This window comes from Paramisgurnus dabryanus, chromosome 13, assembly GCF_030506205.2.
Source record: "Paramisgurnus dabryanus chromosome 13, PD_genome_1.1, whole genome shotgun sequence".
Taxonomy (NCBI): domain Eukaryota; kingdom Metazoa; phylum Chordata; class Actinopteri; order Cypriniformes; family Cobitidae; genus Paramisgurnus; species Paramisgurnus dabryanus.
This window is the reverse complement of record NC_133349.1, coordinates 11,540,557-11,554,635: the sequence shown is the minus strand read 5'-3', so window position 1 is coordinate 11,554,635 and position 14,079 is coordinate 11,540,557. Positions and strand designations below refer to the sequence as shown.

General features: G+C 36.7%; 2 protein-coding genes across 2 annotated transcripts; both read right to left on the bottom strand.

Annotated features, from left to right (window-relative positions):
- Nucleotides 1-23: 23 nt before the first annotated feature.
- Nucleotides 24-1,706, bottom strand: LOC135788956 (cornifelin-like). The gene is made up of 4 exons (XM_065298477.2): nucleotides 1,606-1,706; nucleotides 1,025-1,188; nucleotides 704-840; nucleotides 24-284 (listed from the first exon to the last, which is right to left on the bottom strand). The coding sequence occupies exons 2-4, from the start codon at nucleotides 1,131-1,133 to the stop codon at nucleotides 186-188; spliced, it is 345 nt and encodes a 114-aa protein (XP_065154549.1). The 5' UTR covers nucleotides 1,134-1,188; nucleotides 1,606-1,706; the 3' UTR covers nucleotides 24-185.
- A 373-nt stretch (nucleotides 1,707-2,079) lies between these two features.
- Nucleotides 2,080-13,770, bottom strand: mrps15 (mitochondrial ribosomal protein S15). The gene is made up of 8 exons (XM_065298476.2): nucleotides 13,509-13,770; nucleotides 9,810-9,872; nucleotides 8,069-8,144; nucleotides 7,864-7,912; nucleotides 7,616-7,700; nucleotides 7,456-7,514; nucleotides 6,692-6,883; nucleotides 2,080-2,460 (listed from the first exon to the last, which is right to left on the bottom strand). Exons 1-8 carry the CDS (start codon nucleotides 13,654-13,656, stop codon nucleotides 2,344-2,346), a joined length of 789 nt encoding a protein of 262 aa, XP_065154548.1. The 5' UTR covers nucleotides 13,657-13,770; the 3' UTR covers nucleotides 2,080-2,343.
- Between the last annotated feature and the right edge of the window lie 309 nt (nucleotides 13,771-14,079).

Below are 14,079 nucleotides of genomic sequence, written 5' to 3'. Positions count from 1 at the left end.
AAACACTTTTATTGTGTGTTTTGTTTAATTTTATTGTATGTGCATTGGTGATTCATAAATATATCTTTTATATTTTTGTAACATTATATTATTGGAATGTATGGGGTTATGCAGTCTGTAATATACAAAATAGTTTCGATTTTCAAATGTTATTTATACTAATATTAGTATAGTAAACACAGTAATTATGCCTCTCCATTCCTGACACGAATTTCTCTGGCCATTCGACATGTTTCAAATAACCCACAGCAACAGGTCATCAAAGCGTCATTGCATATTGTGCCCTGCAAAAAAACAACAACAAAAAAAAATAAACAAGTGTAAACAAAAAATTAACATGTCTCTGTAAAATGTATGTATACAATAAGGGCCCTTCTAAAAAAAAACAAACAATATTAACATCACAGACATTCTAATGGATTAACAGTTAAAATGGGAACTGTACGGATTGTACTGATAAATTTGGTCAAATAAAAACAATTGTTAAAAAATTATGGTTTCTGTAGGTCTCTACTGGTAATGTGTTTTTTGATGGGATGGAAACCAGCAAACACAATAAAATCCTGCTGAAACAAGGCCGAAAACACACTACATAAAGGAACTTTGTTTTGGTTTAAACAGCTGATTTTCGTAATGGTATTGTAACTGAAACCATTAGAATTTGAGTCCTCCACAAAAGAGACCTAAATATTTTGAATCTTACTTGTATTCCATAAGTCAGTCGCATATGTGTTCGCATGGCAGCCATTCCTCCAGGTACACATGCAAGGCATGCATTCTCTCCATACTTGTTTGCTGCGTAACAGCCAAGAGCTATTGGACAAATACAGCCAAGAGCACCTAGACAACAATGGAAGGATATAAAAAAATGCTTTTAGATCATGCATATTATAATAAACTCTGCAATGTGCCTCAGACAGCCATAGATCTAACACTGCCCATTAAAAGCAGTCATGTTTGTACAAACCAAAACTGAAATGCAACAATATAGTAGTATCATTTGTTGATTGCTGTCAGAACTTACAAACAAGTAGGTCACTGCAGCACGAACACAGACCAGTGCTCCATTCTCCTGTCTGCACATTTGTACCATAAGAAACCGCACCAGGCTGAGTGATGACTGGGTTTGACATGTCAATCAAATGAGCAGTCCAGCAAAGCAGAAAAATTACAATCTTCCTTGATGATCTGAGAACAAGTGAAAGAATTTATTTCTTATTCTGACAACATTTGAACAAAAAACACATCCTAATTATTTTACATATAATCACTTCAGAGACAAAGCTTTGTTTGACAATATATTGCATTGGGTTTTAGGTAGATTATAATAATAAAATTCCTTATTAACTTTTAAGTATACATACATTTTTTAAAGAATTGCTGGCTTTAGAAGCTTGAAAACCAATCTGTTTTGACATTTTAAAACCAGTTAAAAAAGCAGATATTTTCTTATCTATATCTGATCAATAAGAAATCATTAAGTTGGCACTTTATATGCTAGAAACCATGCCATTACCTAAAGACTAGAGAGAAAACTTAAAAAAAGGATACATTTATTTAGTACCTACTATATAAATACAGTAAATAACAGACTGCAAAACGCACCTCGTGTCCTCCTGAGCTTCTTGATCTGAGTTTTGCAGCTGAAAAGGAAGTTGTGACACACCAACGTGTTTGCTACTATCGTGTGCAATGTTTCCGATTCACACATATAAGCTTCACACAAAACACGTCATGGTGGGGTCGAGTTTTTTCATTGTAATAGGAAATGTGACCAACCTGAGTTCTCAACAATCAATGTATAATCTCACGTCAGTAAAAAAACGATACTTCGACCTTAGAACATTCACCTGATTGTCATGCATTTCTAATAAAACACGAGTTCAAAGAATTTGAGAGCAAACCATTTGCTCTTGCCACAGAACCACAATGTTTCAGTCTTATGATATGGGTCTTCATGAGCTGCAGATCCAAAACTTCTGAGTGTGTGAAATTTCTAACCAAATATTTTATCAAAGGTTTTCTAGGAAGTCATTTTGATATAATTAGCAGTATTTTGAAGAAAAAAAAAGACAACCAAAAAGCTTTAAGTTCACCTTTTATTTGCTGCCCCAGCAAAAAACAAGAAGGAAATTCACTATAAGCAAGTAATGACAACATAAAAACATTGCAGTCACAGATTATTTAATGTTTACCTGTATGTTTCCATTTCTGTTTTTCTGTTTATATTTTACATATAAATCAAATAAGAACATCTGGATTGCTTGGAAAAACATCTGATGTGTTAGATCCAGATGGTTAGCACACTGTTAGTCACAGGTTTCATTTTCTTGTTGTTTACACTTAAGTTTCCTTTGCTTCTGTTGACCCTGCAGAAGATGTTGTCTGTTCTTCTTTAGCAGCAGTTGCTCTTTGTTTCGCTTTTTGCTCTGCCTTTTGTTTCTGGACTTCTTTAAAGACCTGAGAGAAAAACACACAACATAAACATCAGGTGTAAAAGTTAATTACCGTTATGCAACACACTGAAGCAACATTAAAATCTTTTTTTATATATCACCATTTGGTTATATGTACAGTCGTATGCGAAGGTTGTGCACCCCTGACAATTTCCATGATTTTCGTTTATAAATATTTGGGTGTTTGCATCAGCATTTTAATTTTGATCCATCAAATAACTGAAGGACACAGTAATATTTCAGTAGTGAAATGAGGTTTATTGGATTAACAGAAAATGTGCAATATGTATTAACATGAAATTAGACAGGTGCATAAACCCGTCATTTTGTTGATTTGAATATCTACTTAGAACTGATTAATTAGAAAACGCAAAGAACCGACTTGATTCTCTTGAAGACTGGTCTTGCCAGGCGACCTTGGAGAACGAACTTAGAAGGTCGCGACAACACAGAACGCACTTGTGAGAATTGAGATGTGTGCGATCTTCCTGTTGGTCACCTGACCTCCCCAGATTTCAGTGCGCAAGTCTGCACTCAATGCATCGTCGATATTAAGAACACATCCGGGTATTTTCATGCGTCCTCTGTACTTGTGTTCTTGAGAATTGGAAATTAACTTCGACAGTTAATGATGACGTAGCGCGAGAACACAAGGATGCAAGATCGCTGAAGAACGCATAGTGAGAAACAGCCCTGGTTTGGTGGCTTATTAAGCGTCGAACGTCAGGTGCATCCAATCATGAGAAAAGGGTTTTTAAGATGGCCAATTGCAAGTTGTTGTTCTCTTTGGCTGTTTCTCAATTCCAAGAACGCAAAGAACGGACTTGTGTTCTCGTGGAGACTGGTCTTGCAAGGCGACCTCGGAAGAATGAACTCAGAAGGTCGCGAGAACACAGAACGCACCTGTGAGAATTGAGATGTGTGCGATCTTCCTGCTGGTCACGTGACCTCCCCAGATTTCAGCGCGGAAGTCTGCACTCGATGCATCCTCGATATCAAGAACTCATCCGGAGCCGTTTCTCAATATGCGTTCTTGTCTGTACTTGTGTTCTTGTGGACTTGTGAAACGTCATCAGTCGCGGCCCAAGTACTGTTCCAATTCAAAGTTCGCATCAACCCCAAGATTACATAAAATCCCCGGATGTGTTCTTGATCCGCCCATTTTATCGAGGATGCATCAGAGGAGACTTGTGTGGACTTATGACAGCGAAGTTTCCCAGAATGCATTTTGCGTCACGAGTTCGTTCTTCCGAGTCTGAACTTGCAAGTTCGAACTACGAAGGACACAAGTCCGAGTTTGGCGTACTTGGTATTCAGAAACGGCTCTGGTATTTTCATGCATCCTCTGTACTTGTGTTCTTGAGAATTGGAATTGAACTTCGACTGTTAATGATGACGTAGAGCGAGGACACAAGGACGCAAGATCGCTGAAAAACGCATATTGAGAAACATGGTTATTTTGAAAGTCTGAGACATTTCCCTTCCTATGCGCCCTTCGTTTACATGCAAATGGAGAACTCGCCCCTGAAACTGATTCTCCGGACCGAGTGGAGATTTTGAAAATCTTTGGTTGCACGTATGCATATAAACTGAGACAAACGGATGTATAGGCAGCCAATGTCACAGTATTCCATAGATATATACACTAGATGTTGCCTTGGGGTTCTAAGCATGCGTCAAAACCGCCACCATCTTGGAACAGGGGTCTTATGATAGGGAGCAGCTCGGTAAAACTGCCATCTCCGCCTGTACTTCGAATTCATGGATGATGCCGGATTTTTGTGCTGCGTATGGATGTTAGGCCTACTAGTACTCTGCATTATAGTTAGAAAAAGTAGATTTTCATAATATCCAAACTTAAAACATTTTCTGGACTCAATGCTAAATACATGTCTGACTGTTGAACCAAACCAAAAGAAAACCAAGAAAATCGCATTCATGACGATTTATGGTGATTTTATTTTCGTTGCACCATTGCCTACAATGACGCTGATGCAAGGTTCCCCTGTTTCAAGATGGCGGCTCAATTTGACACATTCTGTCCAATGAACTGCCATAGCCAAGGCGACATCTAGTGTATATATCTATGACAGTATGCGACAGAGCTCGCACCTACGCCAAAAGTGCGACCTTATTCAAAAGAGGAACAAGAAGTGATTTGTTGCTGTTTTCGGGATTTTGATTGGCTTACATGGGCTTGAAGTTCTCGTTACACCGCTACCTAGAGGTTTGGCATGCTCTTGATGGCATATATACACGGGAACATGTCAATTAACGCTTTTCTGAAAACTGGCGTGTGTGCTCGAAGTTATTTTGAAACCGGAGAGGTTGAAATGTCCGTTTATGAAAATAGCCACCTTTGACTCTTCCCTGACGAGTGGCAACATGGAGGCCATAAAACAACTCTCAAATGACCTGAAAACAAAGACCACGTAAAATAAGGATGGTGAGAATGGTATGCAAACGCATATTTGGACAAGCCGGCTTCATTTTGGAATAAGGTGCGGTGGACTGATGAAACAAAGATTGAGTTATTTGGACATAACAAGGGGCATTATGCACGGTGACAAAAGAACACAACGTTCCAAAAAAAACACTGGCTACCCACAGGCAAATTTGGTGGAGGTTCCATCTTACTGTGGGTTTTTTTGGCTTGTTAGCTGTACACATTGTCACACAGCAGCTTTTAACTCTTTCCCCGCCATTGACGAGATATCTCGTCAATTAAGAGAAAACGCTTCCCCGCCAATGACGAGATTTTCCGTCTCTCCGCAATACCGCTATTATCCACTTTTTAAACCCGGAAGTATTGCCCTATGGCAAGCGGCTGCATGTCCGTGTCTGTTTTAAAGATCGCTCTGAATGGAATCTCTATGAAAAGTCCGTCACAAAAATGGAATTATCTTCTTTTTGCAGAAACCTACCCATATTCAAAAGCTGATTGCAAAAGAACCACTGAAGGTAGGGTGAAACGGATTTTTTTGTTTGAAAGCAGAGGGTCTGTTCTTTCATTTGGTATATTGTATGTTTATATATTTAAAGAAGAACATTTTCTGGAAGGCATTAAACTTTAGTGAAAATCATGAAAAACGCTGGCGCTGGCTGGCAACTTTTTTTAAAAACGCTGGCGGTGAAAGAGTTAAGTATTATTCTTTTTTTTAGGTTTAATCTGTAAATACGTTTTTATAAGCTGTCGACCCCAAAAAACGAGCGTTTAAAGACACAAAAGTGGAAACTTTTTATAGTACTCCTATTAGTAGAACTGCGTCCACTAGGGGGAAACGTAGTCGGCGATCCACTTTTTTCTCCTTAAAAGCTGGGATTTACGGCTCGACAGCTTATAAAAACTTATTTCTGGGTTCTTTGGCTTGTTAGCTGTACATATTGTCAGTCACATAGCAGCTTTTAGGCATTATTCTGTTTTTTGTTATAAGCCGGAAATGACAAGGAGGCAGCCTCTCGCAATACAAAGTCAATGGAGACGGTTGGATTGTCCCCCCCCCCCCGGTGGGCGTGGTTTTCAGGTTATGACACGCTCACTCTGTCTCTATGCCCATCCCAGTCCACAGACCTGAATATCATTAAACATCTGTGGGGTGATTTGAAGCGGGATTTCCATACTCAGCAACCATCAAACCTAACTGAACTGGAGATGTTTTGTAAGGAGCAATGGTCCAAAATACATTCATTTCAGAATCCAGACACTCATTACAGGCTATAGGAAGCATCTAGAGCCTGTTATTTCTGCTAAAGATTGATGTGATTTTTCTGTTTGGGTGCCCAAATTTACCCGTCTAATTTCGTTTTGATGCATATTGCAAATTTTCTGTTAATCCAATAAATCTCATTTCACTACTGAAATATTACTGTGTCCTTCAGTTATTTGATAGATTATCAAAACAAAATTGCTGATCCAAACACCAAAGCTTAAGGCAGTTTCCCATGACCGCAAAATACCTTTCGCTTAATCTTGTGCAATTTCCCTTTTACTAACAAAGGTCACAATTTCAGAGGTTGAATTATTTTTGGAGAAAAACAGAAGCACTAACAGCTTAAGTATTATCAATGTATTTTAGAAATTAGGCTAAGCTAGAATTTGACCTTTTTCTTGTGAATATGTAAATAATTAAGTTATAATAACTAAAGTTTAACAATCTGAGATTTTGTAAAATATGACTGAACAAAAAAGCAGTATGTTAAATCCTTTGAAACAAAGCAGTGCTTCTAAGTGTTACCTTATTGCAAAAGGCCTTTTTGGCCAGCCAGCGGCGGGTGACGCGTCGATAGTATTCAGGGGGGAATGAATATGTGATATTGAGTTCCTGACACACTTTCTCAAATGCATCATAGCGGGTCCTTCTCAGAAACTTGAGCTGTTTCTTCCTTCTGTCAATGCTCATAAGCATCCATCTTTTGTTAGCTTTATCCTGGTTTAACACAAGAAAGATGGCTTTAATGCTTTTATACAGTAATTTAACAACATCCTCTCGAATAACAAAATGAATGATATGCTTTATTACATAAATGTCTTTAAGACATTCATATACAAGCCCCAGAAAGTATTTAAACACCTAAACCACAGTTGCATTTCACTGGATGCAAAATCACACCAAGTGATCTGCAAACAAATTTTTCTAGATGTTATCTAAAAACTTACATCACAGCCATCTGGTAACAGTTTTAACTGACTGGTCCCAAGGTTATTGTAATTGTTAGATGAAGTACCCTTTAAGTTCACGTAAGTTTCTCATATAGCAATTCATCACATTAACACATTAAGAAAGTATCCAATACTTATACATATATCTATTTTGAGCAGTATATAATCACTTAGTTTGATTTTTATCTTGACTTTTTTGTAGTCACAGTATTTGCACAACAATGTGACTACAGGACATTCTGTATTTTTGTGCTATCAAATGGAGTGGGGAGTTTTTATATGTTTTGACACCTTTACTGATGGCAGAAAAAACATTACTCTGCTCACTGCAGGGTTTACCTTCGGGTGTTTGTGCAAGTGCTCCTGAAAGTTGCGAATTCGCGCTGTCAAAATAGCCACTGTAAAGCAAGCAAGGATGTTCCCCATTATTGAGTCATGTTCTGAGATTCCAGAATGGTTAAAGCAATGACTTTCTCAAGTGTTCAAAACAGGAACTTACCCTTGACTTCTGTTGAGGTGCGGTCATTCTCGTCTCTCCGCACCTTTGCAATAAGCTCTTCCTCTTTCATACGCAGTTTTTCACCCTGAGGAAAGACATTGTAACGCTTTAGCAAGATTTTTAGACACTTTTACAAATTAGTGATTAGACAAAAGCATCTAGATAGATACAAGGATAGATGTACAGATAGACTTAAGAGGAACCATGAAAATCTGATAAAGAGCAAGAAAGGAAATGCAAACCCGTACATGATTTGCAAACTCCAGTGTAAGCAGTTTCTTCACAACACTGTCAACCCTGCAAAATAATGATGTAATATTGTTAACATTTTGCATGAGCAATATAAGGAAGTTTGAAGAAATAATGTTCTTCCTAAATCCTGTTTATGAAGAAGTTAGCTGGTCTCATAATGGTTATGTGCGGGTATGATGAGGAAAGAGGGTGGGAACATACGACTGTGCAAGCGGGACGGATGCATATTCAAGCTTCAGCATAGACGGAGACAAGTCCTGGAGCTGACTTGGGAATTCTGCAAAGAAATGAAGAACAAAATAAAGCAAACAGGTCATCACACATTGGTAGCCTGTTAAAGGGACACTCCTCTCTTTATGAAAATATGCTCATTTTCCAGCTCCCCTAGAGTTAAACATTTGATTCTTACCGTTTTGGAATCCATTCAGATGATCAGCAGGTCTGGTGCTAGCACTTTTAGCATAGCTTAGCATAATCCATTGAATCTGATTAGACCATTAGCATCAAGCTAAAAAAAAACAAAGAGTTCAGATATTTTTCCTATTTAAAACTTGACTCTTGTGTACTAAGACCGACGGAAAATTAAAAGTTGCGATTTTCTAGGCAGATATGGCTAGGAACTATACTCTCATTCTGGCGTAATAATCAAGGACTTTGCTGTCGTAACATGGCTGCAGGAGGCGCAATGATTATGTAGTGCCTGAAAATAGTCCCCTGCTATTGAAAGATACTAAGGGGAATATTTTCAGTAACCTCAATTAACCTACTTAAGTCTGTGTTATTAATGTTAATCAAATAACCCAAGACAACGAGAAATCCCTTCTGTAGCTCTAAAAATAATAATAATCATATTTAATTCATACAATAAAGACACTGTTCTTATTCATTTTTGTACCTAATGCTAATTGTAGACCTTACTTAATGTGCACTTTCTTCTTTTAATAAATGTTTTATGATTTCTTTATTTGTTATTAGATTTTTCCCACCCTATTTTTTGCTGATCCGAAAAATGATCCAATCCGTGCTTCAAAAAACGTAATGTGATCCGAACCGTGAGTTTTGTGATCCGTCACACACCCCTAGCATCCTGCTGCCAGCCATGAAAGTATAGTTCCTAGCCATATCTGCCTAGAAAATCACAACTTTAATTTTTCCATCTGTCTTAGTACACAATGTAACTACAGAAGAGTCAAGTTTTAAATAGGAAAAATATTGAAACTCTTTGGTTATTTTTGAGCTCGATGCTAATGGTCTAATCAGATTCAATGAATTATGCTAAGCTATGCTAAAAGTGCTAGCGCCAGACCTGGAGATCAGCTGAATGGATCCCAAACCGTAAAAATTAAATGTTTAACTCTAGGGGAGCTGGAAAACAAGCATATTTTCAAAAAAAAGTGAAGTGTCCCTTTAAGTTAATCAAATGTAAAAACAATCCAGTGATAAAGTCCGAAATGTCTCAAATTCAGATGTTACATATGGCACGTTGAAAATATGTACTATTTAAAACTACTAGGTTATTTTCAACCCAGTGTGGGGTCAAAAAGGAAACCCAGCCTGTTGGGTTGCAATTTAACCATGCTGGGTTAATTAAACCTATTGTTTGGTCAAATATTAACATTTTCTGGGTTAATTTAACCCAATGGTTGGGTTTTCCTTTTTAGCCCAATGCTGATTTGAAAATAACCTAGCATCTTTTAGAGTGTAGGCACTGACTTACAGGGCCTGGTTTACAGTCAGCGGTTCAATTTATTCAACAGCAAAGGCGTTGACAGGTTTCAGATTATCACACCAAACGACTAAACCCTTTCTTTAAACACCTTACAATGTATACAAAAACATAAAAGCTGGTTTAGTTGCCAATTTACTTTAAATTATTGACTATAGAGAAATTGCATGGCTGTGTGTGCTTGACAGTATGCACCTGTTTATTTATTTTTCTTACCTTGTTTCTTTATAACTGCCCGTGCATACGGTCTCACTTGTTGGCTTGAAAAGGCGTGATTACCTAAAATAGACAGATATTATAGTCACATACCCAAGTCAACTTCCACTAAAATAATAATAGACATATAATTGCATAAACTGTATCACTTAAGCCCTGTGAATTAGATTCCTTTAAAAAAAAAAAAAAAACAACACACATATAAAAGCCATATATAACAGCAATGTTTCATTGTGAGCCATTGTAGTGTTTATGGACCAGACTGCAATTGCTAAAGCCACAATATGTAAAATAAGTGTGCATATATTTGTATGTGTATATTACAGTCCTTAAAGTATTTCAGCACTGCAGCTAAAAAAAACAAAACAACGTGAGACACATTACTGGTGATAAAGTATCATTAAGGGTGTGGGGGGAGGCAGTGATCTGGTCGGCCACATCCTGCCCACACACCCACTCAAAGAAAAGACAAGTCTGTCATAATGCCATCCGTGCAAACAGACAGCAATCAACAAAACCAGGATATATTAGAGGAGTGTGGAAACTTGACTTTTTGATGTGTTTTTCTGCCAATTACTGTAAATAAAAACATACAATCTTTATGGTAAAAGCTATTGTATCTTTCAATCAGATCCTCTCAAATGTCATACATTCAGAGGTATTTTAAGATGCTCTGAGTATCATCGAGGGAAAACCCTTTTTTATTTACAGGCTTGGTAGTTTACAAATTGAATAAACTTCATATATATCTTTTAGTTTTTATTCTTACCCCTAGTGGTAAAACTACGCTTTTGCATCCAGAGATGGTTTTGATCACAGGAAATGATCTTGACCATAGAGCGTCATAAATTCGTAGGTGGGTAGACAGATTAGTCTCAACCACACGTCTACTTTAAAAAACTTATTTCAATGATATGATATACTGCCAAGACATTTTTAGGTTTGTTCACTCCACCATCACATATCTTACATTTCAGTTGATCATAATGATAAAAATAATGATTGCCATATAATGAATATATTTAGCATACCTGTAATAAGCTAATAATAACAACAACAAGCAAGGAGATGTTCAGATGGCTCAAAATATGTTTGACACAGGGTGGCAGTTCACGGCACAATTATCGGTAAATCACCCTATAAAATAACTTTTACATTTCTACACCAGAAGGTCACACACATCATTTAAACCAGAGTTTTAAGTATTGAATTTGCACTGCTTACTGAAGGAAATTAGTAATGTCAAAAAAGGCTAAACCAGTAACCTAGTTAGCTCTGATGATTACTAAGAAAAAGACTTTCTGACATTTAAAATAACACTTGTAAGCATTTTCAGGTTCATTGTTTAAGACATCTGCTGCCGTGAAATAATGGGAGTTATTCTGAATCATGACATTTATTCATGTAAACAGGGTTCCCACACCTTAGTTAACTTAAAATTCAAGGACCTTTCAAGGACTTTCCAGGTCCAATAGCCTCAAATTCAAGGACTAAATGTGGGGACACATTTCAAGTGAGAGAAAGGTTACATCGTGTTACCTTTTAAGATACATTGTTGCAGTTCCCTTTTGAGGGAACTCGTGCTGTGTCATTCGGTGACACTTTCCAGGGGTAAGTGTGTCTGAATGTGTATAACAAATTCAACCAATGGTGAGGCTTAACAACAAAGAAAGTATATTGCTATCTGAAATATTGCCAAAGACAGCGTTACAGGGACGCAGGAAGTATGGCAAGGGAGACGCAGCGTCTCGTTCCCTTTTCAGGGAACAACAGTTACATACGCAACCCGAGACGTCTTCTTGTGTCAAACACAACAATGCGAAAAAGCATTTTGGTATGAATCAACATTTGCATACAGAAGATATAAGCATTTAAAGCAAACAGTTTAGCAAGTGTGCCTAAATGGCTAGACATTTTATGATATTATCCAACACTACACAGGCAATAATATGGATTTTTTCCCATAAAACTTCTTGAATAAATTAGATTTAAGTACTTTCAATGACCTGTATCAATGTATGTTTATTTTCAAAAACTTCCCAGGGCCTTGAATTATTTCCCCCATATTCACAAACTTTCAAGGATTTCAGGGACCCGTGGGAACCCGGTGTAAAAAGCCACAATGTCTGCCTTCACAAATCATAAGGATATGATATTATGATAAATGTTTTCTTAGGGCAAATAACTTACACGACCACCATTTTAGATCTTGGAGGAGCTGATACAATTAATTAAATAAATAAATAATTGCTGGGTTATTTTTAACATAGCATTGGGTCGGAACGAACCCAGTCGGTTTGCTTTAATCCGTTGTTGGGTCAAATATTATAATTAAGCCAAAGCCTGGGTTTGTCTCTTACAGACCTAACGCTTGGTCGAATCGAAAATAACCCATGTTTAGAGTGTACTAACAACACATACTATATACTGTGAAAAATATCAAAACAGAGGGACTTTCCCTGGCCTGCAGTGTAAAATAAGAACATTACATTTACATTTCTGCATTTCTCAGACACTTTTATCCAAAGGGACTTGCATTCAAGTTATATATAGGCTACATTATATCAGAATGTGTGTTCCCTAGGGATCAAACCCATGACATTTGGGCAGAGTGAGTCATTACTAGAGAATCATGTATATCAAAGTACACCTCAAATATATCTTGTTTATTTATTATTAATGTGAAGCAAACTCTTATCATATTGTTATTATAATACTGCTGGGAAGATTCTAGCAAGACATCAAATTGACAACAAATTAACACCAGCCCCCCTTACCAGCCTGAAACGCCAAATTTGGACCACATTTGTTAATTTTCTCACATTGCTAAAACATGACAAGTCACACTTAGTCATATCACAAAACACTCACATAAAGGTGACAAGAACTTTTGCTCCTCTGTTCAACTCTCTTGCCTTGTCTTGTGACTAATGTTTCTTGTATTAAGTTTTTAGCACATTTACTCCACAAGCATTTGTTTATTTTATTTTATTGAAAATGTAAAAAAAAATCACCTTAACTTATTTTAATTAGTATTTTTACATGCTTGTGAAGAACTCATATGCGTATTTAGTAAGTAAGTTTACACATGATTATGTTTTTGTAAAACGAAACTAAAGTAGAGACATTATACCTCCTTTATTCTCATTAGATGTTAGATTAGATTTTAAAATGCATGATAGTAACAGTTAAATCCACTAATCATATACATACTAAATCTATTATTTATTTGTTAGCATAATCCATCACTGTAAACGATGAATGGGTAAAAAATAACAAATAGTAAATGGTTCCAGGTAATTGATTTAAGTAATAAAATATATGTAGACATGACCAAAAAAAAAAAAAAGATTTGACTCGGCTCGTATTTTGAAGAGCTTTAGGTTTTGGAGCCATCTAGATGTCAATAATGTATCTGCACATACTGACCATTTAAATATGAATAAACGGTAAACTAAGCAAAACAGTTCTAAACAAACTTGCTCAAACACAAAACAATTTAGAGTAATATAAAGAAAACACCACCTTTCAGTGTTAGAAACTGTGTCATTGTGTCTAGTTAAAAATAAAAAAGAGGATGTTGTTTCATTACAGCATCAACCACTTTTAGACCGCAGACGTTGATGGATCTATAAGCAAAATTAAGTTAAAGCATTGCTGATATTACTCGTAAAGAGCTTTAATATCACAAATTCTTACCTTTATAGTTAATGTTAGGTGCTAACGTTGAGCGCCATTGAGCCTGTTTGAATACGGGTAAAGCATTACTGCCCTGCTTCACACTTGAAAATGAACTCCATGTTCGTAAACCAAAGGACGCGGTTCGGAAAATGTTTTTTAAGACCATTTTGTTTAAAAACAAGAATGTCCTTATGCATATGATCTTGTAAAACACATTTACCCCCTCAGATCATGTGCATCGCCATCTTCAATCAGACATTAGTAAACAACCGCAGAGAAACATGCTGCGCAAGGTCAAGCAATCGAGTAACTCAATGATTGTGTGAAATGGATGAACCTTTCGGTCAATTCGTAGGGTCTGTCTGCCTGGCCGTCCATCCATCCTCCCATCCTTTGTATTTCTTTAGAAATGTTTTGCAAAGAGTTAAAGATAACATCACCTTGATGTAAAATGTGCATTTTTTTTTGGCCAGGCAGCCTTGAGAATATTTTAAAACAGATATGATGCAGATAATGTATGTTTTTGGAACATTTTCTTTAAAATACGTTGATCTGTACCCTTATCAGCTTTTACGGGGTTCTTTTATCA

What these genes read in the sequence shown, in the direction of transcription:
- LOC135788956 (XM_065298477.2), bottom strand. Translation starts at nt 1,133, where the DNA reads ATGTCAAACCCAGTCATCACTCAGCCTGGTGCGGTTTCTTATGGTACA. An exon ending in CTGCAGTGACCTACTTGTTT is followed by an intron (nt 841 to 1,024) that starts GTAAGTTCTGAC and finishes ATTGTTGTCTAG; the next exon opens with GTGCTCTTGGCTGTATTTGT. An exon ending in GACTGACTTATGGAATACAA is followed by an intron (nt 285 to 703) that starts GTAAGATTCAAA and finishes GTTTTTTTGCAG; the next exon opens with GGCACAATATGCAATGACGC.
- mrps15 (XM_065298476.2), bottom strand. Translation starts at nt 13,656, where the DNA reads ATGGTCTTAAAAAACATTTTCCGAACCGCGTCCTTTGGTTTACGAACA. An exon ending in CACTGGAGTTTGCAAATCAT is followed by an intron (nt 7,701 to 7,863) that starts GTACGGGTTTGC and finishes GTCTTTCCTCAG; the next exon opens with GGTGAAAAACTGCGTATGAA. An exon ending in CACCTCAACAGAAGTCAAGG is followed by an intron (nt 7,515 to 7,615) that starts GTAAGTTCCTGT and finishes CTTGCTTTACAG; the next exon opens with TGGCTATTTTGACAGCGCGA.